General features: G+C 54.2%; 1 protein-coding gene across 2 annotated transcripts in view; it reads right to left on the bottom strand.

The window, feature by feature from the left end:
• Nucleotides 1–26,600, bottom strand: part of CNKSR2 (connector enhancer of kinase suppressor of Ras 2) — a 93,290-nt gene that overhangs the window by 19,496 nt on the left and 47,194 nt on the right. For both annotated transcript variants that reach the window (XM_078616447.1, XM_078616446.1), the window contains 3 exons: nt 24,264–24,652; nt 18,230–18,267; nt 6,588–6,636 (listed from right to left, as the gene is read on the bottom strand). In XM_078616447.1, coding sequence (XP_078472573.1) covers nt 6,588–6,636; nt 18,230–18,267; nt 24,264–24,652 — 476 coding nt within the window. The remainder of the gene's footprint in view (nt 1–6,587; nt 6,637–18,229; nt 18,268–24,263; nt 24,653–26,600) is intronic.

Consider the following 26,600-nt stretch of genomic DNA (forward strand, 5'->3'; position numbering starts at 1 on the left):
AATTTCGAGGCTTGGCGAGGCTTTTTCCTGGGTAAACAAATGGATGAATAATAATAAAAAAATGTATAAAACAGCAGCAGAAGCACCCGCAAAAAAGATGAATGTTATCCCCGAATAAAAAAAAAATATCCGACGGTTTATATAGCTCATGCCGATCCAGAGGTCCTGTTGGAACATTTTCAATACATGCGACAAAGCCATTTTATTTATTTCCCTGCACCGATTTGAATCGGCATGGTTGGCCAATTCCTCGTTAAGATTGGCCCGTGTTGCACGGACGAAATTAATTTGCATACGCTACGAAAACAAATATGATGACCAAAACGTTTGAAAATGACAACCCATTTGGGAAGACCAATTTTTACGAGCATCAATTTGACAAACGATTTTACAAATCGGACAAGCTATTAAAAAAACAAATCCAATATTCCCACAGTAAGAAATCCCCCTGTGCCACCGAGCTGCAAGGTTTCTCACTCGCACACTCCCCACGACCGCATTGATTGACATGAAGACGATAGAATCGATGCACAGTGGGGGGCGGGGGTAGGGGGGGGCACAGTGGCGAGAAGTAATCTCCCTTGCCTGGTATACAGGAGGTCGTAGTTTTGATCCCGACCTTGACGCCTGATATATTTGTTGCAGTTTGCGGTGTCTCTCTCCCCGTGGTCGTGTGGATTTTTCTCCGGGCTCCACGGTTTTTCCCTCCACATTTACAATCGACGTCACGTGTTTAGAGTATTTGGCTACTGCTATAAATTTCCACGTGATAAGCCACTTCGTTGAGCTACCATTTGTGGCCAGGTGGCGTCTGATGAAAAAGAGCTAAGTAGCTCAGTGGGCCTTAACTGGTAAAATATAAATATATATCGTATAGTTTAGATGCACGGTCATCCACGTGCGATCTCACAGATAAAGAAAGTGTAAGACACCAATAGGGCTGTGGATGTGGCCCGGTGGTCGTGCATTCACCGCTTTGTTGCAGAGGTTTGAATCCGGGAGACCGCCCTGGTTATAACTGCAGGTGTATTAACCGCAAAACGTCTTGCGCTATCTGCTTCGCAGTTGTTGTTGGAAGATGCCGAGACATCGTTCGAAACATGGAGACCGTTTTGTGGTGTGCCGGTGGTGTCAAGGTCCAAAATTGTCAAATCCGAAATATTGCACTCTGCAGAATTACTCCAATGACTCAATTGGGATTACACATATTAGCCACTTGCTTTCTACTGGCAGACTGATGCCCGCTCGCAGACCAGATACCGAATCACCTTATGCCGCACAGGGACAGCTGCCACGGGGGGTGCCCCTTTCAAAAGTGTTGAGATGATTAAATGTGATGCAAGTCGCTTATCGCGTGCAATGCTTTCTCCTAATTCGCTCTGGCGTAAAGGAGGGCAGAGCTCTATAAAATAATCAAAGTTACCATTAATGTGGCCGTGATATTTGGAAAATATAAAATCTCAAAATTATGGTTAAGTGAAATGTTTTGATCAATGATCAGGCTCTTATTCTGTCATTGTGGAATTGGCCAAAGTCAAATCTTTATCTCATCGTCGCTTGGCCTTTCTGGGCCTTTTTGGGCCATCGCAGCCTGACCGTTTCCTTAACAGTGGTCTCTCTCTCTCTCCCTCTCCACTTCTCTCTGTGCATTGTTGCGTCTCCCTACTGAGACAGCTTCCATTCCCCCATCCAACGGAAAAAGAAAAAAACTACTGCTGGCTCTGCGATGATTTTGGGGGGCTTGTGCCGCGTGTCGCTCGGCACGACCAGGCAAGCGAGGGGGGAATTTGCGCGGAGCTCATCACACATCGGGTGCTTGCCCTCGCCAATAAATCTCACTCCAGAGAGTTCCGCCACGTCCGGTGTGTTTCAAGCGAACGGCAAAACAACCACAAGCAACACCACCACCACCAGCCGCGCCACAATAACGACCAGCAGCAACAGCACGATCGTCAAAATCGGGAACCACCACCACTGCCGGGAACATTAAATAAATAAGCGGCCCGCACACGCGCAGGAAAAGGAATCTCGCAGAAATTAACCAGCCGGAAAATTGAGTGGCTCAGACAGAGGGTGCGGCAATCATGCGCCTAGCCGGCTGATTGCCTTACAGCGAGAGCGCGCGTGGTTCACCGTTTCCGCGACTTTTACGCGCAACCGCCGTTGGAACGCTCGTCACATCGCCCGCCCGCGAAACGAGATACGGCCCGTCTCCTACGAAGAGCTTCTCTCTCTCCCCCTTTCTCTCTCTCCCCCTCTCCTCCTTTCTCTTTCTCCCCCTCTCCCTCCTTCTTCTGTACAGTGGGAAGTCGATAAGAAACGTTGATTCCGACTTCCTGGATTTTATCCTCACTTCGTGGATGTTGTCCAGAAGACGCTTGGCGTAGTTTCAAGAGAAACACCCTATCTACTCGCTAGAGACCCATAGACTTCCATCGATTTGTATAGAGACCCACGGACTAGCATAGTGGTCTACAGACTCACATAGAGATCCAATGACTAAAATAGATATACAGAGTCACAGAGACCCATAGACTTGCATGGAGACCCATAGACTCGCATTGGAGATTAATAGACTCACAAAGAGACCAACAGACTCTTATGGGTCCCAATGAATCGCGCACACAAACACAAACAAACACACACACCCGGTGAAGACGGGAAACGGTGCCGGCGACTTTGATCGATGCGGGCAGCGGTGTTTGCCAAGCGCTTTGCGGTGCGAGACCGGTGGCCACGCTGGCAACCGTGGGCCGAGGAGATTGCCCGTTGTCGTCGCCGCATCCCACCCACTCATCGATTTCCCGGCCGCTGTTTGTGTTTTCAATTAGTTTTTTTTGTCCCTTTGAAAGCGGAATGCTCCTTCGGATGTTGTTCCCCCCCCCGTTCTCCCCCGCCCACCTCACACCTCCGCCACCAACTTCACCCCCGTGTTTACGATCTGCCGTCTGGGCGATGTAATCGGCATCCGGCGAGCGATAGGAGGCGAAAGGAGGACAAAGCAGGATGCCCGTATCCAGTGCTGGGGGCGGCGGGGGTGCGTGCGGTTGGTGGTACGTGCCTACACCTTGCACGGACTCGCACACAAGTTGCAATGCTTGCAACAACAATGCAGGGTGCATAATAGAGGTGTTTTGGGTTAGGTCGCGTAAATATAAATGTGTCGTTGAACCCGCCACCACCCGACACAGCCAATTAGTATGGTTTGCCACATGAACAGAACGTGCCAATTCGTTACTAGCACAGCGCACCGGTGTATTGGAGGGTAAACCCACCACATTTACCTTCGAGTATCGTGACGTTTCGCCAGTAATTACAATCAGCCTCATCAGGCGACAGCCAAACACCTCGATTATGGACAATACTGGTCGCGGAAGCATATGCGTTACAATGCCTACGGCAGTGTCTACACGTGACCGCATCTCGAGACGCCGTAGATAAATGGTGGGCACGTTTATTGTTCGTGTGTCTTTATATTTATACAGAGAGAGGGAGAGAGAGGTGGGTGGGGGAGCAGTCCGTCATAGGCAGACGAGAAGAGAAAGGCCTCGAGCCAGGACTTCTTGAACATGTGACTGGAAGTCTATGGGTCTCTATTGGAGTTCATGGATCTCTACTGGAGTCTATGGATCTCTATTGGAGTTCATGGATCTCTATTGGAGTCCATGGGTCTCTATTGGAGTTCATGGATCTGTATTGGAGTCTATGGGTCTCTATTAGAGTTCATGGATCTCTATTGGAGTCTATGGATCTCTATTGGAGTTCATGGATCTCTATTGGAGTCCATGGGTCTCTATTGGAGTTCATGGATCTCTATTGGAGTCTATGGATCTCTATTGGAGTTCATGGATCTCTATTGGAGTCCATGGGTCTCTATTGGAGTTCATGGGTCTCTATTGGAGTCTATGGGTCTCTATTAGAGTTCATGGATCTCTATTGGAGTCTATGGGTCTCTATTGGAGTTCATGGATCTCTATTGGAGTCCATGGGTCTCTATTGGAGTTCATGGATCTGTATTGGAGTCCATGGGTCTCTATTGGAGTTCATGGATCTCTATTGGAGTCTATGGGCCTCTATTTGAGTCAATCGATCTTTGGGAGTCTATGGGTCTCTATTGAAGTTCATGGTTCTCTATTGGAGTCTATGGGTCTCTATTTGAGTCCATGGTTCTCTATGGGAGTCTATGGGTCTCTCTATTGGTGTCAATGGATGTATGGGAGTCTGTAGGTCTCTATTGGAGTCTATTGATCTGTGGAAGTCTTTGGGTCTCAATGCGAGTCGAAAAAAAGCCATAAATAGAATAAAATGGGGGAGGCCTTTACCCAGCAGTGCAAGATTATAGCCGCCCGACGACAACGACATTCTCCTGTGGGTCTCTGCGCGTGTCCTTCGCTCCCTCTGCGAGTCCGCGGGTCTCTGTGTAAATCTATGGGTCTCTGCGCGTGTCCTTCACTCCCTCTGCGAGTCCGCGGGTCTCTGTGTAAATCTATGGGTCTCTGCGCGTGTCCTTCGCTCCCTCTGCGAGTCCGCGGGTCTCTGTGTAAATCTATGGGTCTCTGCGCGTGTCCTTCGCTCCCTCTGCGAGTCCGCGGGTCTCTGTGTAAATCTATGGGTCTCTGTAGACGACGCAGTCGGCTCCGCACCTGCACTCCTCCATGTCGGGTTTATGTTTCTCGGCTGCTGTGGTGGTTGTCATCGCGTTTCGGGGAGGGGGGGCGGGAGTAATTACCGTCAATTTAACGAGCGGGCCCAGATAAGCCCCCACCCCCACTTCTCGGCCAGTCAGAGCCCCGTGACGGTTGGTGGACGGGGGTGGGAAGGGGGGGGGGGGGTCCCGCGTGCGTGTTTACAAGCCGCGGTAATTTGGCGGTACGGGGGGAGGGGAAGAACGTGGTGGTGGTGGGGGTCAAGGGGGGGGGGGGGCACGAGGCATCGCAACGAGCGGTGGTGCCGGGAAGGGGAGGCGCGGCACAAAGTGGCGGGGGGGGGGGGGTGGTCGTGGGGGTGCGAAGGCGGAATCAAGACGAGAGCCCCAGGAGGAACAGAAAACGAGAGGGACGGGCGGCGCGCAGAGAGAGGGAGGGAAAGAGAGGGAGGGAAAGAGAGAGAGAGAGATAGGGAGGGAGATAGAGAGAGGGAGGGAGGGAAGAAGACAGAGAGAGGAAGAGAGGGAGGGAGGGAGAGGGAGGGAAAGAGAGAGAGAGATAGGGAGGGAGATAGAGAGAGGGAGGGAGGGAGGGAGGGAAGAAGACAGAGAGAGGAAGAGAGAGAGAGGGAGGGAGGGAGAGAGCACAATAGAGCCGTCGCAGGGATTAATTAACGTTGTAATCATAACAATAATTAGTTTTTTTTTTACCCAGGAAAGCAACACTGAGTACGAAGACTCGTTTTTTCTCTGGGGGGATCCCGCTACATTTGAATGTTTGGCCAACGTCAATGACACTGTGGGTGTTTGCTACGGGAGGAATCTGCAGGAGACCCATGCAGAACAGGGGAAGAGAATACAATGCAGATAGATGCCATGGGTTAGGTATCGGACCTACGTCCTTCTTGCTGCTTGGCATAGCTTCAAGCAAAACGTAAACATTTCACTGCTAAATATGGGCGTGGGAATCTATCTTCAACTTAACCGGTGAACCAACCCGATTTGGCGTATTAAACGATTTTATACCACGCGTGGCGATTACATTTGTGTGGCTCTGCTGCGTGGCGGAGGGTCTTGACAACACAACCATGGCCAGATCATGACGTGGAGGCCTACTCCCAAAAATCAATTAGGAATCGTAACATTTTCCGCGAAAATCCACACGTAAAATCAGCAATTCATTTTCTTCATTTTCAGCCGTGTTCCTCTGGGTCCGCGACCTCGTAGTGCATTTCACCATCCGGCACACCACATCCAGTGTGTACCACCTTTCGCTACGGCTGTGGCTGCGAGTCACATACCCTCCCCTGCAGTCAATGCTCTTTCTGGGACTGTCTGGGGCCAGGACGATCATTGATAATTTTTACCGACAAATGGCTCCGTTATTCTGTTAATTAACAAACTGAAATGTCCATTGGCAAAGACACGGCAGTAGGGGTAGCAGAGACAAGGAGGCGATTTTTCCACCGCCTTTGAGCAAAGCGAGTGAGCGAGTGAGCGAGCGAATCGGCGAGTGATGGGACCATCAATCAGCTCGACTGCTTTGTGTCCGCATGCAGCGACTGTACTCACACGCTCACCTTGCATTGCGACCGCGGCGTGCTCCTGCATTGCGGACAATTAATTAATTCGAAACGTTACTGTTAGTGACCGACGAGTATTAGTGTCGCTGAAATGTTCAACGGTGGCACCGTTGTATTATCATTGTTATCATCATCATCATCAGTGGAGTGGAGGATAGCGGCCTTCACGTGGTCCCACTATTACGTGAGAAATCGCGACGAATGGCGTCGACGCGGCGACCGAACATCGTCCGTCGGTCTCCCGGCCTCCAGGGCAACAACAACGCGTAGCGGAATTGTATCCATTGCCCTGCATCGACATCAGCCATACGAAAGACGAAGAGGATTATTACGAGTAGCAGCGGTGGTGGCGGATTTACCTTGCGAGCAGGGGACACTCCACAGCGGTCCATGATTTGCGCCGTCAGCCTGCAAGCGACAGCACGCGCGGAACGGTCGATCGGTTACCGGGCCTCAGACTCCGTCACCGCACTCGCCAAACAACATCCGATTCGCCCCGTCACCATCGTCCAGTTCGTGCCGCTTTCCCCCTGGCACATCCGAGCCGAGCCCGCGCGGAAGGGCGTGAAGGCTGCCACCTTCCACGGCTTTGGCTCCTGCAGTGGAAAAAGAAAACCGGGCGCCTCCCGAGCCACGCCGCCACGCTGGCGGAACTCCCAGAGGGCAGCGCAACCACCTCCCATGACAGGAGATGGGCCCATTGGAAGGAGGAGGATGTCACAGAACTACTTCCGAGGTATGCTAAGTGGACTCTGTTCCACGCAACAGGGGCTGCACTTCCCGGCGGCAGTACCATGGGAAGAAATGTTCAGCGCGGTTAAACTGATATATATTTATTTTAAATCTGAATCGAATTATGCGCAAGAAGCAAATTTAATGCGCAACCATGGGTGAACGGGCCGAGATCATCAACTCGCTACGCTTGAGAATCCGGCTTAAACACAGGCAGTGGCTAAAACCCGGATTCAAATCCGGTTTTCGCGCTGAACAGGGCCAATTGACATCTTGTAACCCAGCAGCGTCCGTTTCATCGAGCCAGACGCACTCATCGGATTTCTCCAGGATGAATTAAGACTACGATTTCGAAACCCAGGCCAACGAGGCTGTACACGTTGGTCTTATTACAATTATAAAACAAAACCACGGGACGACGTATATCGGAGGGGCTGCCACGCGGCTGGCAAAGGCATCGCCGCGCCGCCCCCACCCACCCACCCACCGATCCCCCCAATGCCGGCACCGCGTGATTTACACCCGAGCCGCATATTAATTGCCTCTTATCGCCCGCCGGCTCAGCCCGGCATCACCCGTTCAGGGACGACCGGGGGGCCTAATTATGATTCCGCGGATCATCTCTCCGCCGCCGCCGCTGCCGCCGCCACAGTTGTGAAAAGGGGGGGGGGGGGGTGATCGGCGCGCGAGCGGAGGGGGGGCGATGAGAGATGAGTCCTTTCGTCGCCGTTTGTTTTTACTCCGGCAGGAAAGGTCTCTCCGCCCGGTCCGAGATTCTTCACCAGAGCGGGAAGGGTGACCCCCCCCCCGCCAGCTGCTGCGGCCGCTGCGGCATCGGGACGATTGGCCGATGCCTCGTGCACGTACCAGGGCTCTCGACGCCGAGAGGTCTGCTTCGGCAGATTTGGTGAACGCCTACCCTAGGCTGACTCGGCCTTGCAACGAGTGCCCGGTGCGGTGTGTGAACACCAGGGCCAGAGAGATGAAGGTGGTCGGGGGGGCTTGGCGTTGGCCACATCACCTCCTGGATGCGCCGTGCTGGTCATAATAGGCGCTCACGGACAGCACTTGCCTCCGCAGTCTGTATGGCTCTAAGGGTGGACCTTTGTCTTTGTGTGTCTAGAAGGGTAAGTGTCTGAAAATGTAAGCGTGCGCGCGAGTGTGTACGTGCATGTGCGTCCATGTGTATGTGTCAGCAAATTGTGGGGAGCGGTAGTGCAGCGGTTAGCACGCTGTGCTACGAACCCAGCGACACGGTTCAATTCCCGCTCACGGCCAACACCGGTGACGATTAACTGAACCTTTCCTGGGCCTCCCCTAGGCCGACTCAGCCTCTGAGTACCTGGTGCGGTGTGTAAACATCGCCACTGAGAAGACAAAGGTGGTCGGGCGTGGTGCTGGCCACCCACCCCCTCGTGTGCTGTTCCGGCCTTCATAGGTGCTTGCTAACAGCACTTGCCCTCTACAGTCTGGGAAGGCTACACGGGGGATCTTTGTCTTGTGTGAATCTGGATATGTGTTGGTGTGTGTGTGTGTTTGAATCTGGATGTGTGTGTGTCAAAGTGATGGCCTCCGGACAGAACGGGCAATCACATTGACACACACACACTGACAGTCATCTCCACAGTCATCTCCTCAGTCAACCCATAACTCCCTGGGGTCTGCTCCGTGACCCCCTGCCAGCGGCCCAGCCTTCGACACTTCACGCGACATCCTTAAAGTGCACCTAGCCTGGCACAAGTGCTATGGCGACGGTCACTGCCACTTATTGGCGAATGGCAGCAGCTGCTGCTGTGGTGATTGCGCGCGTGGATGTGTGTGTGTGCGCGTGCGTGTTCACGTTTCGCCCGTGCGTCCTGCGTTGTGTAGAGTCCTATTCTCCAACGCTCCGCGCGCGTCCGTTCGGGTCGACTGCACTTAAAACTAAACCATTGCGGTGGCCGGTTAAATCAAGTTCATCTCCCTGCCTGTCGCGGGCAATGAACAGTCAGATTCATTCCAGAGTACAAGTCTATCGGTGGGAGAGCAGGCAACCGTCACCTCAACCCCCCACTGTGTATCTCCTGCCAAGAGCAATTGCTCGCTCGCACTCTCTCTCTGACGCAGTGTGGCTCAGCTTGCCACCTTATCCCTCTCCTCCGTGTGTGTCTGTGCGTGTGTGCTGCAGCATCCCTGTGGTGGTGTAGCGGTTGGCGCTACGCTGCGCTCCGAACCCGGCGACCCGAGTTCGATTCCCGCTCACGGCCAACACCAGTGATGATTATTATCTGAACCGGTTTTGGGCCTCTCCTAGGTCGACTCAGCCTCAAATGAGTACCTGGTGCGGTGTGTTGTAAACATCGCCAATTGGGAAACAAAGGTGGCCGGGCGTGGTTGCTGGCCTTCATAGGTGCTCACAAACAGTACTTGTCCCAACAGTCTGTTAAGGCTACTCGGGGGATCTTTCTTTGTCTTTGTGTTGCAGTATCCCTGCCACTCCACACTGCTCTCCGCCAATATGAAAACAAACAAGGCTATGTGCAAGTGACACAAAGAACCCTGACTATTTTTTATTTTACCAGGTAATGCCCACTGAGATATCTTTTTTTAGAAGCGACGTGGCTATCACAAATGATAGCTCAACGAAGTGGCTCATCAGGTGAAAATGTACAGCAGCCAAATACTCTAAACGCGTGACGTTGATTCTAAATGTGGAGGGGAAAAAAACGGAGGACCCGGGGGGAAATCCACACGACCACAGGGAGAGAGAGCATGCAAACTCCAAATATACCACAGGCGTCAGGGTCGGGATCGACCTCACAACCTCCTGGACACCAACTTAAATCTCAACTTCCAACACCCCGTGAAATATTAATGCCAGATTAATCCATGACCACCGACACTTGTGCTGGCTCAGCACTTGAACCGGGCAGGCCCAGTGAGCCAATGCCATTAATAAAACGCCAAAACACCCCACGAGTTGGATAATTGGCAAAATATTCCACTAGTGGCAGGGCCCAACGTTAAAAGAAGCGTGAGAGACTCGGTGAGACTCGGTGAGACTTGCCCAAATAAATAAAAGGCCATTGTTGTTGTTTTTTTATATATTGGGACTGAGCCTTTGTGTTTCGCAGCCTTGGCGATTGGTTTTTAGTCAACTTCAAGTCACTCGAGATTTCCTCCTGAGATGAACATCGGAGGCATTGGGTGCTCATCTTCCGTTTTCACACCGCTGCAGAGCCCGTGGGGGGAAATTCCAACATTCCTATGGCGGGGGCGAGTCTATCCACAAGGAAACCCCGATGTTGACGTCCCCACAAAGCGGTGCTTATTTTATTGACCCCCTCTGAGGGATGATGATGATGATGGGCCGAGTAAAACCGTCCCCCTACCAGGTCGCGATCTTCCGCCTGGCGAGCCGCTCGCTCTGCTGCCGAGCCACGTGGGCGGACCGAGCGATGAACAAGCGGCAAAAGTAAACACGCGCGGGGGGCTGGGCAGCGGCACGAGCGCTCGCGGCGCCGTTCTTACGACATCCATCACAGCGGCGGTGACGGCGGCGGCGGCATTCCTCCTCCGCTTCGGACGTTCCCCGCAAAAAGCTCTCCCCACCAAAAAAACTAAAACTTCACGTGAGCGGATATGGCCGGGGCTGTGGCTCGTTTGCCTGACGCAGATTTATGGAACGGAGCCAGGCAAAGGTTCTGCCGGTTCCCTCGCAGAAAGATAAAAGACTCGCGCGGCGCCTCGGGCCAAGCCGCGCTCCGTGTCGCTCCAAGGCGTCAAACGCCAGCCAGTGCCACATTTTTTATTTTCCACTGCGCAACCGAGCCATGCCGGGGCCATTCCAAATAGGCCCGGCGTAGCTCGGAAAGGTAAAGCGTTTTTTTTTTTGTCCCATTGCAGAAGCCGTGCCGTGCCGATGACATCACACGTATCTGTGTGTGTGCATGTGTCGTTATGGCCAACACCAGTGACGAATATCTGAACCGGTCCTGGGCCTCACCTAGGTCGACTCAGCCTCAAATGAGTACCCGGTGCGGTGTAGAAACATCGCCACTGGGGAGACAAAGGCGGCCGGGCGTGGTGTTGGCCACCCACCCCCTCGTGTGCCGTGCCGGCCTTTATAGGTGCTCACTAACAGCAATTGCCCCTACAGTATGTTAAGGCTACACGGGGGATCTTTGTCCTTGTTGAACTTCTTTCGCACCGTACGTAGCCTACCGTGCTAATCGGATGTGCGCGGGGGAAGGACAACAACACGAAACGCACGCAAAAAAAACCTAACTACTTGCGTAGGTGGCATGCGGTTGGGCTGGGCAGCTCTCAGATGCCATTTCGGGTTGCCGAGTTGGTCGTGGGGCTTTTTGTTGCCGTTGCATACTTCACCACGCTGGTCATCATGGGTTGGTGAAGTGGCTTGGAAGAAAGGGGGAAGGAGGGGGCGGTGGTGGAGGGGCGACCAGGCCCAGTTCAATAACAAGGACGAGTATGTATACAATAGCTATCCACTCACAACGTTGACATTAAAATACTAAATTAAAAATCTCTATAATCATTAGTGCTGGGAAATTGATTTTTTATGAAGTGTAGGCTCCAATTATCTGATACGGCAGGGTCAGCCACTATTCTCATGCAGCATGGGTAGGTTTGAAACATGCATGGTGAAACACACTCACACAAAGATAATTAACCCCTAGGTAGCCTTTCTAGACTGGTAGGGCAAGTGCTGTTAGCTTCTATTTCACGCCTGCACAATGACCGATGGGGTGGTATGTTAAGAAATATACCCAGCCGCCTTTGTCTTCCCAGTGCTGATATTCGTACGATGCCGATTTGATACAGCGGAGCTTTGGATATTGCTCGCAAACGATATTAGCCGAGGGCGGGAATCAAACTTGGGTCACCAGGTCCGTAGCGCGGCGTACAAATTAACGCCGCGCTACGATGTGGAACGAAGAGCTTGGGGCGATTGTTGGCGCCGGCTCCTCAGCTCTGCCTCCCTGTCCGTCCGTCTGGTTGTGTTGAACTTCTTTCGCACCGTACGTAGCCAACCGTGCTAATCTGCGGTTCCTCCCGAGTCATTCTCTTGCTCTCAACGAGTTAACGAACAATGCATTGGCTCGTCGGCAGCAGCAGCGTGTTACCAGTTGAAAATAACTAATTAATTACTCGCCCTTTTCCGCGGGCTGTTGTCTAACAAGAAGGGGTTTGCACCGCCGTGCGAGCGTTTCCGACAGATACTCTCGGCACAAGACGCGTAACAACGCGCCCGCGGTCACACTTGTCTGCAGACGAGGGGATGAGTCACCGCGGCTAAAACGAAAGAAACCTCAACACTAACCGATAGTGAAAAAATATATATGTAGAATACAATTTTTTTGTCGGAGGGGGGAGCTGGAAGACAAAAAAAGAGACAAGATTTTTACCGCAGAACAGATTCGCCGAAAAACTAAAAAAAAATGTACACCAAACTTTTCTCTCTTGTTAAAGAATTGGCCAAAACAAAGCAATGAATCCTGGGCCCACACACGGCCCGGCATCTCAGGGGCTCCCTTATTACACCCCCCCCCCCCCCACGATTGGGGCCTCGTGATCGCCGCGAACCGGTGGGGACCCGCGTGTGCAATCCGCTCGCCAGCACTCCGCGCCCCTCACTCTCAAATGACAGGTGAGCAGGCTGTCGATATGGGGGGGGGGGGGGGGGCTAATTGCTGCGGAATGGGTGGGGGTGGGGGAGTCCCTAGGAAACAAACAACGCGCCCCACGTCTCTCCCGCCTCCCTCAAGTGAAACGGTCCCCGGCCACGCTGCGTTATTGACAGTATCGACACGTGGGAACAATGCTGATATATACGACCGCGCACACGCTCGTACACTCGCGCACGCGCCTACCCACGGATCGTGTGGGTGTACGTGAACGTGTGCGGAGGAGCGGCGGCGCAGTGGTTAGCGCGCTGAGCCGAGTTGAGACGATTATCTGAACCGGTCCGGGGCCTCCCACTAGATCGAATTAGCCTCAAATTGGTGCGGTGGTGTCAAGTTCAGCATTGGGTAGACAAAGGTGGCCAAGCGTTGGGGCTGACCTCACCGCTCGCTCCCTTAGGTTCCAAACGACCACCTGTCGTGGCTTGTCAAGCTTTTTCCACAGCACCTTCAACTTCAGGACCACCCTCCGTCACATTCGCCACCCTCGCCGCGGGGGTTTCCGCTCGTTACGACCCCGACCACCGATCGTAAAGCAGAGCGCCAAACTTGCACCGCCGTTAACGAGCGGCGAGGGCGGCGGAGAGGGGCGGGTGTCGTGGGGGGCGGGTGGGTGGGAGGCATTTGGGAAGGGGTCGGGAGGAGGAAGGGGGGGGGAAGAGTTGCCGAAACGATCGATCGAGTCCGAACTTTCCCGGGGCAGAGAGTAAACACGTAAGAGCTGACAAACGGCCGGCGGCGGGATGCGCGGACGAAGAGGTGGGGGGCGTGCCGGTGACGGACGAGGCGCCGAGCGCATCGCGATGCCTCCCTCTCCTTCGCACGCCAGCGAGCGATGGGTTTTCTCCTGGCGCTCCGAAGTGTTCTGGGGCGCGGACACTTCGGAGGTGCCCCGTGTCTCCGCTCGCGATGGCGCCGGGTGTGGTGTTAGCCGGGCTCTCCGATGATGGTTGCTTTTGGGCTCAACGAATTATAATCACGCTACGAAGAACAATCATTCACCAAGGGTCCCAATGCGCGGTGTAGAAGACACGACGGGAAACAGATGCTCGGCATGGCAAAAAACCATGGACCTAAAAACTAAAATTCGGCTGAATTCTTGCTAGAATTCTATAAAGTGTATAAAAAGTTTTCTTCAGACCAGTTTTTTTTTTAAGTCCACAGACTCAGAGTTGCTGAGATCTCGTGGGAAGAGAGAGAAGAAAAGAGAGTTGCAAAGTCTGGGGACTACGTGGGAAACGGCTCAGTTGCCCATCGATACGTTGGCAATGGTGCACAAGGCAGCAACAACAACAAACTCAACACATTCGTCAATAACAACAACAACACCATGTGTGGCCTTATAAGTTTAAAAAAGAAATATTTTATAAAATCGGCGATTGCCTGAAATGTCACCAATTAAAAATGTTTCCTTTTAAGGGCATGCATGGTGGTGTTGATGAATGTGTGGAGCTCGATTTCGGGAGGTGGCCCCACTGAATCCAGTTACCCGAGGAGGCTCCCCAGTGAAACGTCGGACGTCGCGTCAAAACGGCATGCGGCGCAATTTTTTACAGGCATGCAGTGCAGGAAACCGGTTCGCCTGGAGAAAACCCACGAGCCTTCGAGAAGATAACGCTGACCAAGGAATCTCCTTGCTGCACCGAGTAAAGAGGCCCGAATCTGCTGATGAGCCTACGAAGGTTGAAGCCGGCTCAGAGTTTGCCCGATTTAACGAGTCCTGCTCGACAACATTGATCGGGGGAAGAGCGATCGACCGACGGGTGTAACGCTATATTTTACGCGTCGAGACAGATTCCCTGTCTAGCGCCGCCGCCGTGAAGTGTTTTCGGGTCCGTCCTACGTCCTTCTCAGCTCCTGAAGAAGCTCCCACAACACGCGGAGTGAAACGTCGGACGACGTGGTAACAGCCCCGGTAGTAAAAAAAAATAAATGGAACAAAAATCGCAAATTGGACGGCAGGTGAGCTAACCTGCGGGATCGCGATCATTTATGTAGTAAAAACAAAAACAAAAATCCACGCCTGTAGCACCCGTCCGCCTTTGACGACGGCGCCCGCCGGGTGATCGGGAGGATGATGTGGTATCGACTCGGGCTTGGTGCGCCGCGGATCCAGTAAATGAAAAGCGTAATTTACTAAAACTCATCGACCCCCTTCGTTCCGGCGATAAAAAGCCGAAGGCGTGCCCCGGCCCGACAAATATAAATCCCGCCCCGGCTCTCCGGCATAATTCTATTCCGCGCGATCGATCGGACCCGCAGCACTAATCAGTCATCCATAAATATTCGCCGATAAGAGAGCGGCAAGGGAGGGAGGGTGTTCTTGGTGGGGGGGGGGGGGGGGTGGGGAGGTCCGACCGTGATCGTGGGGTGCGTACGCGGAGACGGAACGCCCTCTGGAGCGCGACCGATGGTGCCGGCGGAGGGGCGACGCGCCGCCGTTATTGCTTGCGTCGCGACGAGCGACGTCTCAAATTTCCCGCCGCCCTGCACGCCCCGGCGGTTAACGCCAGGAGGAGGTTGGAGGACGGAAGAGGCCGGGGTCAGAGCCAGCCGAGCAGTAAAACCTGGGTTGCAGTCCGGATTTCAGCCGCCTGGAGTTAAACCGTGTTTTCACTGATACCAGATTCTCCGGCTTTCTAGGGTGCAATTTTTAACCCTGTAGTTGAAATGAAAAGTTGGGAGTGTGACTTGTAAACACGGTAGATGTGTGTCTGACCAGTAGGGAGGCTAAAAACCCGGAGACACGAGTTTGACTCAAGCTCGTGACGAATAAAAGTGGCGATTATCTGAACCGGTCTTGGGCCTTCCTGAGGTTAGCTCCCGAAATAAGTACCTAATGCGGTGTATAAGAGCATCAGCACTGGAGAGGCAAAGGCGGCCGGAGGTGGTGTTGGCCACCCAACCAATCGTGTGCCGTGCCAACCCTCCATAGGTTCTCGCTAGCAGCACTTGCCCCAACAGTTTAATTCCAATCGGACTCTCGGCAAAACTATCTCCATCTCACTCTCGTGACCGTGACCTCATCGCCCCCCCCTCCGCCCGCTCCCCCACCCCCTCCCCCCACCTCGTTTACTTTGCCCTTTTGCCCCCTACGTTTGTACGGCGTCTCGAGACGCTGCAGTCGACATTGAGGCGCTTTACGAGTTATAAACGGCGATAATAATAATTATCGCCGTGTTATTTATTACCCCCATTACCGTCTCTCGCTCCGCGATCGCTGGAATCTCGCGAGCCAAGCAAGCAGGCAGCAGGGTTCTCCCGGAGCACGTCGATTGGACCCCCAACCCCGCCCCTCCCGGGTCACCACGACCCACTAACCCCCCCCCCCCCCGACCACATCTCATCGTGCTTTAGCTCTCGGGAAGAAGCCGCCACTTTCCAACCTCGCAAATCTCTTGCCAGCGAACGTGCCGCTCCTTGATTCCTAACCGTCAGTGGCCCCCCCTGGCCCCCCCCCCCCCGGCCCCCACGGCCCCCCGAGGCCGACAAGCCGAGCCCGGCAAGTGAGACGCGGTGTTCCTAGGTTACCGGCCGGCGGTGGTCGCTCGTGGGAATCGGGAGAAGGGGGGGCGCGGGCGACGATAATTTCCGCCCCCTCCGCCCCCCCTGTTCGTGTCGGCTCAGGGGAAGGCCTGTTTGGTACAGGCCCCCCCAAGGAAGCACGCGGTGGCAGTAGCCAAGGCTCTTCTGCCAGCGGTGGCGTGAGCAAGGCAATCGCGGGGTCTGCGCCTCTATCTGTGACGGTGCAGTCCAGTGCGCAGAAGCACTCGCCGCCTGCCGACGGGCGGCACGAGCGCGTGCAATTGCAGGCCCGCGCCTCGACACGCGTTTGCACTGCGTGCTTATTCTATTTGCCTTGTGCATTGTACGTACGTACGTATGTTGAACTTCTTTTGCACTGCACGTAGCCAACCGTGCTAATCGGAGGTGCGGGGGAAGGACAAGGAACTAAACACAAGAAGCAGTTCCAAAGGAATGAGTTTTCAATCTGGATTATTTCAAAGTGGCATACCTCCAGTGGCTCACTAATGTCGGGGGGGAAGAGCATTCCAGACGGCCGAAGAAGTGATTCAGTGAGCATCTTTTGTTCGATGGCTGGCCATGCTACCTGATGAGAACTGTTGCCGAAGAGCGTCAATAATGACGATGAATCCACTCTACTGATGAGTGGCAATAAAGATGGAACAACCTGTTATCATCCGCACACTCATCACTTTGTGTCCCTTCAAGAGGCCATGGGTAAAGACCGTGAGACTGTGCTGATGAGCGGTAATGATGACGAAACCTCTCCCATCATCACCATCATCCGTCAACTCATTAGCGATGATGGGAGCCCGAATGAATCCCCCATCACGGTGCTCATTCTTTAGCCGGTATCGCCACATCGTTCAGTCCCAATCCGTTTCTCATTTATCTCCCTTACTGCCTCTATCCTCCGCACACTCGGGGCCTGCATTCCCACTCGCCCTGCCACAGAGAAAAGTCTTCGTCGCAGAGGGCGGTTGGAGGGACGTTTAACTCTCAGGGTGGGAATTTAGCCAAAGTTCACGCGACGGTTACATTTTTTGCACGGTCATCAGTGACCGGCCGGAGACGATCTGCTCATGGCACCTGGGGGGGGGGGGGGGGGGGGGCGGGGGGGGACCCGGATGAACCACAGGCAGTAGCTGAGAAACCAGAATCGAACCCAGGGTCTCAGTCGAACAGGCTCGGCCTCTGAGCTATCCGACCATCGTTGGTGCATTGTAGCGCCCTAGTGGCTGCAGGCATCGCGTGGACCAGGCTGGGACCCTCGGCTGAGACCCTGGTTGAATCTGCCTCGCCTGGTATACAGGAGGTCGTGGGTTTGATCTCGACCCTGACGCCTGCTGTATAATTTGAAGTTTGCATGTCTCTCTCCTCGTGGTCACGTGAATTTTTCTCCGAGTCCTCGGGTTTTTCCCTCCGCATTCTAGAATCGACATCACACGTTTAAGAGTATTTGGCCGCTTTTAAATTTCCACGCGACGAGTCACTTCATCGAGCTATTATTTGTGATAGCCAAGTCGCTTATGAAAAAAAAGGCTGTGTAGCCCAGTGGGCCTTACCTGGTAAGATAAAAAAAAATAGTTTAAATAGTTTATAGAATCGCTGTGGCTGGGCGGGTGGCTCAGACCCGGGATGAAACCCAGGAAACTCGGGTGGTGCCCGCACGGCCTCTCGGAACTCGGAGGTGCCCGGGCGCCTCAACGAATTAACAAGGAAGAAAAATCACGCACAGACACGCATGGATTACGTAGACGCTGGCGACAATTAATGGTAGCGCTCGCGCCTGGGCCGCGATGAGACGATGAAGCTGTGTCAGGGCTGGGGGGGGGGGTGGTCCATGTGGCTGGTCTTCTCTCAGATAGCAAAGCAACTTCACACTTGAGAGCATTGTTCGTATTGGATCAACGCTACGAGAGTGAACGTACGCCCCCCCCTCCCCCCCGCCCATCCCCCCCACCGTGACAAACAGACGGACGGGCGGACGGACAGAGCAAAAGCAGCCCTGGTGACTTGGAACGCGTTTGAAAAATCGAACGGGGCATGGAGCAGCCTACCTGTCTCGCTCCTCCGGCACTTGGTCCACGGGTCCTCTCTGCGAACAAAACCAACAAGGGAAGGGAGAGACGAGAAGTGAGAGTCTCATCAATAATGGAGTCCGACGACTTACGGCGATGGCGCTCCAACGCTCACCGTGGGCACACACTCGCCCGGCGCTTTTCGCCCCGCGTCGCATCTCGCCCGCGCAAACGTCGTCGATTACATTTATTTTCTTTGTTCATTTTGAAATTACCCCAAAGCCGGGTGGGGGACGGGGCGAGGGAGGTGAGAAGGTTGCCGTCCATTAACTCAGAGAAACACACGGTCTCGCGTTTAGGGCGGGTGGATACGCGCGTCGGCTCCGTAACGCAGTCCCTAGAACAGCAGCAGCGTCCCGGCCGTGCCGCCAGGGATACACGGCGGCGACAGTCGCATCCAGCCGGGACGGACGGACGTACAGACGACGGACAGATGATGGACAGACGGATGGACAATGGACGGTTGAAGGACGGGCAACGGACGGACATACGTGATGATGGACGGACATATGGACGATGGATGATGTATGACCGACGGACGATGGACAGATGCATGCTGCGTTGCAGCGCCACCGCCACGGGGAGAGGGCAGGGCATTTAATAAATGACGGCGTGCACTTGAGCAATTGCTTTATTTTCGATCGTGTCTTTAATTGAGTTTCAAGTTCTCTGTGTGTGTGTGCACGCACATTTGCGTGTAGCTGCTTGTACGCCGAAAAGCCACAAACGAGCTTCAGTCACCATTATAATAATGAATTAACATCTACTTAGTCGTCTTCCATAAGTAAAATAATTAATCGATCACGGAAATGTCATACTGCCTGTTGCAATTACTTTCAGACTTGCCTGTTGCGAAGCGAGCTTACAATAAGTGTTCCCTGTTGCAAGCGAGCTCACGACTAGCCTGGCCTGTTGCAAGCGAGCTCACGATAAGCCTGGCCTGTTGCAAGCGAGCTCACGATAAGCCTGGCCTGTTGCAAGCGAGCTCACGACAAGCCTGCCCTGTTGCAAGTGAGCTCACGACAAGCCTGGCCTGTTGCAAGTGAGCTCACGACAAGCCTGCCCTGTTGCAAGTGAGCTCATGACAAGCCTGCCCTGTTGCAAGTGAGCTCATGACAAGCCTGCCCTGTTGCAAGTGAGCTCACGACAAGCCTGGCCTGTTGCAAGCAAGCTCACGACAAGCCTGGCCTGTTGCAAGCGAGCTCATGACAAGCCTGGCCTGTTGCAAGCGAGCTCACGACAAGCCTGGCCTGTTGCAAGCGAGCTCACGACAAGCCTGGCCTGTTGCATGCGAGCTCACGACAAGCCTGCCCTGTTGCATGCGAGCTCACGACAAGCCTGGCCTGTTGCAAGCAAGCTCACGACAAGCCTGGCCTGTTGCAAGCAAGCTCACGACAAGCCTGGTCTGTTGCAAGCGAGCTCACGACAAGCCTGGCCTGTTGCAAGCGAGCTCACGACAAGCCTGACCTGTTGCAAGCGAGCTCACGACAAGCCTGCCCTGTTGCAAGCGAGCTCACGACAAGCCTGCCCTGTTGCAAGCGAGCTCACGACAAGTGTTCCCTGTTGCAAGCGAGCTCACAACAAGCCTGGCCTGTTGCAAGCGAGCTCACGACAAGCCTGGCCTGTTGCAAGCGAGCTCACGACAAGCCAGCCCTGTTGCAAGTGAGACAGGGACAAACGTGCACTGGGCACAAACGAGAGGCCGCGACCGTGTTTGGCGCGTGCCGTCGACGCGGGGCGCGGGGATTAACCCGGCGCACTGCGACCCATGCTCAGGGGTCGCGTGCGGTGCAATTAGGGCTCTGTGTTTTTACCGCGCTCCGAGCCAAGTCGACAGCAGCCTCCGCCGATTTGAAGTCGAGCCTCGAGGCGTCCCCTTAAGTCTGGCTCGCCCAACGCAGTCGAACGATCGGTCAAGCGCTCCGCGCCGCTAAACGTCGGCGCGAGTGGCGGCGCAGCCGCCGCCAAACCGATGTTGTAAATTTGATTTGGTGCCGGGCGCTGCCGCCGCTGCTGCCACTGAGTTGGCAGCAGCGCACAAGCGCAGTTAACGAGACCAACACACACTGTGCCGACTTAACAGGAACAATAAAATATAAGGCACGCGCGGTCTTCCTTGGCGCACTGCAGTCTCGGACGACGTCACTGAACGATCTCGGTCCGCGTCCACCTCGTTCGGAACATGAGCTTCCACCTCGTTCGGACCGTGAGCGTCCACCTCGTTTGGAACGTGAGCATGCATCTCGTCACGGGCGGCCTCACTTCGCCCTTGTCAACTCCAATTAAAAACTCTTTGTTGACGATTTTTACCGTCGCCCATTGTGTTGAATAGCCCAGCGGGCGGGCGGCTCGCAATCGGAAGGTCGCAAGTTCAAATCCTGTTTGTGGGGGTTGACTCAGCCCATAATCCCTCTGGGGTCGATACAACTAAAAACTAATTTGTAGGGACGTCAACAATGCTGTAATATGGAGAGACTTGCCCCCGCCCCCCCCCCCCCCTGCGATAGGAATGTGGTATTTCCACCGATGGCTCAGGGCTGTAAACACAATGCTCACATGTAGAGCGGGAAATACATTTTTGATTTTAACAAAAATAATTTGTGAAATTAACACCGGTGGCATCTGGTACGCAGCAGGCCGCCCGCCCGCCCAGCGTAGGTGAGGTACACGACCTCCGTCCAGGTCGCGGAGAAGGTAGACGGACGGACGCGTAGATATGGCCGACGAATGAACAGACGGATGCACGGACGCACGAATGGACGAACCAACAGACATCGAAGTACAGATAGATGGACAGATGGATGGACGGTGAAAAACGGTCGGACGGACACACCGACAAGTGGACGGATGGACAGATGGTTGGACAAATAAGATGAATGGACAGATGGATGAAGGACAAACAGATGGAAAGACAGACCGATGGACAGTTTGACAAATAGACAGACAGAGGGTAAAATGTATGTATGGACAGTCGGACAATTGCACAGATGGACTTACGGATGGACGAATAAATGGACACACAGACGGACGGACGACGACACGTTTGTAGGCATGAACCACGGGGTGAGATGCGTCGTTTATTTGAGGAGATGAGGCTGATGAGGTTGGCAAGATGAGGTGGTAGGATGAAGTCGAGGCCGACCGACAGAATCCGGGCTGGGAGAGTTCACGGTATCACGCACGCACACGCAGATCCGCTCCGACTTTTGCGGTTTTCTCTCTGCCGCCGTCCGCATCAGAGTTCTGCACGTGCCGTTTTTTTTTATTGTAAATCAAGGACCCAGAACACAAAGTAGATTCCAAAGAGGAGGAGGGGAGGTGGGGGAGAAACAGCAAATTGCGTGTTACAAATCCTGAGCCTGCATGTCGCTTATAACCATCTCACCAAAGTGTGGAATTATCTCTCCGCAAAAAAACACGATGCCCTTAACGGCGCGTTAGATGAGAGCCTCCCGCCGGGCCGTGGAGTCGCGTGGCCCCAGTGAGCACCGCGATGTTGGGAATTGCTTTGGGTACCCGGTCTTGCCGTTGATGCCCATGTTTTTTTATTTTACGATGCCGATTGTTGGTATTTGCACTCCCACGAAACAACTCGCCGAGAGAATCACTCATCATCCCTGCTCGCCTAATGCGAGTGACATTCTGTCACCACGTCCTCAAACTCCTCCTCCATCTCCTCCATCTCCTCCATCTCCTCTACCTCCCGCACCTCTGCCGTCGCCTCCACCACCACCTCCTTCCTCCTCCTCATCATCTGCCACCTCCTTCACCGCCCCTCCATTCCGCAACCCGAATTTCGCGAGCCAGCGCGCGAGCCCGTAAACTTACCGTGAATAACGACAGAAATATTTAGATTGCAAAATAATATTATTTATATGAATGCACATATATCGTACATGTAAAATAACAAATATGGATTAAATGAATTTGCTGAGCGAAGCTTCTAACGCGCCTTTGGCCGCTATATTATTTTGACAGGCAAGGCGCCGCTGCGCCGCCAGGCTCGCGTTTCCACTCCAAAATAAAACTTTAATTTGACGGCTGACGCTGCATTAAGTTGATGGGACGTGACGCGCCGTGGCGATGAGAGCAGCGTTCGTTAGCGGTGGTCGTTCCGGCCACGTGGATGGGGGTGTGGGGGCTGCGGGTGGCGGGGATGATGGGGAGGGGCGGCACACATAAGAGGGTGTTGTTGGCGTTGCGAGAGAGGGGGTTATAAGAGTGGCCGAATGAAGCTGAGCAAAAAAAAAAAAATCATAACTTGAAAAATTCACCCCTTTCGGGGGAGTTGACGTAACGACACCAATTACACAAAGCGATTTAGATTCGAGACTTCACAAAAGGGGACAGCGCATTTGGTATTCTCGCAGACTTTGCAATGCAAAGCAAGAGGGACGCGCTACGTCTCGCAGGCCGTAGAGGCGTCGCAGTCGGGGGCGGTGTTGCCACGTGGTGGTTTTTATTTTTTTACTCTTCCCCCAGTCGGGTGCTTTGCGAGCGATTCGTCAAACTCGGCAAACGTGAACCGGTGACGACGGCACGCGCCGCCCCCAGCTCTTTCTTGCGAATAACGAACCAGGACTTCGAGCGTCCGCTGCTAAGCGGGGAGGCGCGGCAAGTCGGTGAGTATTTATACTTTTTTTGTTATGGTCAATTCCACCCGCAGTAGTAACCCGGGGGGGTGGGGTAGTAATTCAAGAGGCGATCGCGCCCCATCGCCACCCGCCAGGGCGGCAATCTGTCGCCGTCGGCCCGCAATGCGCACACCCAGCTCGAGCTGTTGGTGGGGTTAAAAAAATCGGTCGGATGGGCGACGCAAACTTGGCAGCCCAAAGTCAGAATCACAATCGGGGATATTTATTTATACTGGAGGAATCCTACCAGACAAAGCCCGCTAAAGGCATTAACTTATTTTCCAGAAGTGTTCCTGTCCACAAATGATAGCTCAACAAACTGGCCTATCATTTGGACATTTTTAGCAGCACAATAATCTAGGCAACCTTAAAGCATCGCGCTTGATCCCGGCCGATTGATTCACCGGTAACGGTGAATAAATCCGCAAACGGCGCCGCGCTCTCATCTTATTTTCCTTCGTCCTCACCCCACCTCACCCCGCTGCCTTCCCCCCCCCCCCCTGCTCCCCACAACAGCCATCGATGAGACGACGCGGGGGCCTTCAGTCGTTAGCCGGAAACCGCGGCGATCCATCACACGGTGGACCAATTAATTTAATTGCCGCTCGCGCGATGACAGATGTGGAAGCGAGAGTCGCGCGTGCCGCCCCCCCCCCCGCCAACCCCACCCGGTTGGCTAGCGGATGAAAACAAACGGCTCTGCTCTTGAGGCTGTGAACCTATGGAGGGGGGGGGGGGGTCTCCTACGGCGGTGGACGTGGCGGTGCCGTGGCCGACTCACCACGTTTCGTTTCCACGCCCGCTGCGGGAGCTTCCGCCGGGAAACCGAACAACGTACGACGTTTCCGCGTCGCCCGCGTAGCACGCAGTTCTCGACGGAAGCTCCCGGGGGCGTGACCCCCCCGCCCCCCCCCCCCGGAAACCACAACTCCCGTCCGTTCATCTGTCCGTCATATGCTGTGCGATCCGTTCACATTAACCCAATTTTTTTTTTGTTATTTTACCAGTGATGTCCCACACCCGGTTGAGGCATGGCGGCGTTTGCCACGGATTAAAAAATCACACAAAACGCCGTCAGCTCGCGACCATCGCGAAGCCCGGGATTCACCGCGGAGCAGCCGGATCCCAGATTCGGAACCGAGATTTCTCGGCTCACAAGGCACGACTGCCTATTTCGGACGCGGAGCAGAAATTTGCGCCGATCATCGCCGTTTTGAGATCGGAAACGGAGCCGGCACCACCGCTCACGTTGAACCGCCTCGAGTGGCCGCAGAGGTCACGGAACCAGGCTGAGACCACAAGTCCCCGACACGAGCTCAGTGACCCACGGGGGGGGGGGGGGGGGGGGCGCCACCTCGATTCGCTCGTCCGCTACTCACGTGGAACAGCGGCATGGTGCTGGCTTCCACGCCGCTGCGAGCCGTGGGACGTCCTGGCGAGAACAGGGGCCCCGGGCTGGCCTCCCGGTCCGAGCGGGCCCCACCGACACCGCCGCCTCGCCTCCTCCTGTGGGCCTCCTCCCTCTCCCGGTGTCGCCGGTCTCCATCCCCATCGGCCGAACCGTTGGCGCCCGAGAGGGTCTGGCGCGGGCGTTCGCAGCTGGTGGCTCGCACGCGCGCCCCACCGCCGCCGGCGCCGCCACCGCCGGCACCGCCGCTACGTCCCGTGGCCCACGACGGCCCCCATGAGGCCTGGCCGCAGTGGGCCAGCTCCTCCTCGTTGATGGGGCTGATGCGCTCGTCGCTCAGGTGCTTGAGGAGCGAGGAATCTGCACGTGGGGAAGGGCGGAGAAAACAAGAGTGGCGTTGAGATCCGCGCGGACGTTCCCCCCCTTTACCTTTTCCCTCCTCTCCCGTGTAAACATTAGATCCTCTGCTGGTGGCCCCCACACCCTGTGAGATCTTCACTCAAAACCGCTCTAGAGGAGTTGTACATCCCTAGCTGCCACTGCTATTCAGTGGCCTCAAAGCAAATGTTTCGCTCCGGATGACCGCTGCAAAGTATGATCTTGTGTTTTGATTATAGTGTGCTGATCTTAAAAGTGCATTGAAAAATGTTGATACTCCTACTGATACTCCTGCTGTTATGGAGTGACTGATGCAGCCAGCTATGGCTGCAAAGTTTGGTAGTACATGTTACGTGTATCGTTTATTGTAAAATTTCAATCACAGTTCCTATGATCACTGTTACATTGCTTTAATAGCTTTATATTGGTGATTTCGAAAACGTTTTGGTTTAGCCATATTTGTTTGTTGTAGTACAGAGTTAGACTGATAACTTTACTCTAAATTGTCTTGTGGTTGTTATTGTTTGACTTGCATCCCACTGTGATTTTTACACACAGCATTGATATACGGTGCTTTTTCTGGAAAACTTTAAGATGTAGTCACTTTAAGATGTTCCTTGTTCATGTTTTAGTTTTTTGCGGTTGCACCCGAGTCAAGAGCCGCATGGCTCACAGGGCTATACCAAATAAATGAAACAAACTGAAAAACCTGGATGAGGCAGTGAGCCCAATGCCCCCCCCCACTCCTTCACCAAGGCCCTATCGACGATCTCGGAAATTGTTTGCGGAATTTATGCCTTTGTTCTGTGATCGGTGCTCTGTTCAGAGCTCGCGTCCAGTTGAAATGAAAACAAAAATAAAATAAAAGTAAATAAAGATTCACACGGACAATCTCATTCTCGCAGCAGCACTCTGGATGATGAACGGGCTGCTGGGTGAAGGTCTCTCCCACCACGGAGTTGTTTGACCATTCTTCGCCACGATTGTCAGGGAGGCCTTGTGTAGAGGATGTCGCTCGCCACCGATGTCCGACATGACCGGGAGCCTAACTCAGGTCGACGGTTTTTATAACACTAACCACTGAGCCGCTGTTCCACTCCATAAAAAATTAATATAAAAATAATCATTTGCATTCAAAGGGCACGTAAATTCTCCAGAACCTCAATGCACCTTACACACAGATACATGCACACACAAAGACAAAGATCACCCTTATAGCCATAACATAATTTTGGGGCAAGTGCTGTCTGCGTGGGTGGCTAGCACCACGCCCGACCGCCTTTGTCTCCCCAGTAGCATTGTTTACACACTGCACCAAGTACTCATTTGAGGCCGAGTCGACCTGGGGGAGGCCCAGAACCGATTCAGATATTATAATCGATGTTGGCCGTGAGCAGAAAATCTAAATCCTGTCGCCGGGTTCGTAGCGCAACGCGCTAACCACTGCGCCACCGCTCCCCACACGCACACACAGAGGCAGAACGCTGCCACAGCGATGTAACTGGCAGCACGCGCTGGGCTTGTGCTGCATAGGTCACCGGTTCGATTCCATCTCCACCGCAGCCTTTGACACCGTGGTACAAGTTTCTCAAATTCCTCCTCTCCGCCTCTCTTCACCAAGCGGTGTAAACGACTTCACCGCAATGAAGCCGGTGGGCGGGTCGCGTATGGTGGGGTAAAGTGTGGGTGCCCCCAACTCTATATCCTAGACGCGCAAGAAAAGGCCCAAATAGCTTCTAGATGGGCTTCTCGAGATGTTCCCTCGAGTGGAGACTCTTCCGGCAGCAGTGGGCGTGAGTGGGGAATTGCAGGGCCGGCGCCTTTACCCCGACACCCCCCCCCCCCCCCCGAACGCCCTAGCATCAGGCGTGCCCGGGCACGTCACGCGAGCACCGGTTGCTCAACGTCACCATGTAAGAGTAGGCCAATG

The sequence above is a fragment of the Lampetra planeri genome, chromosome 50 (assembly GCF_965212315.1).
Source record: "Lampetra planeri chromosome 50, kcLamPlan1.2.h2, whole genome shotgun sequence".
In the NCBI taxonomy this organism is placed as follows: Eukaryota; Metazoa; Chordata; class Hyperoartia; order Petromyzontiformes; family Petromyzontidae; genus Lampetra; species Lampetra planeri.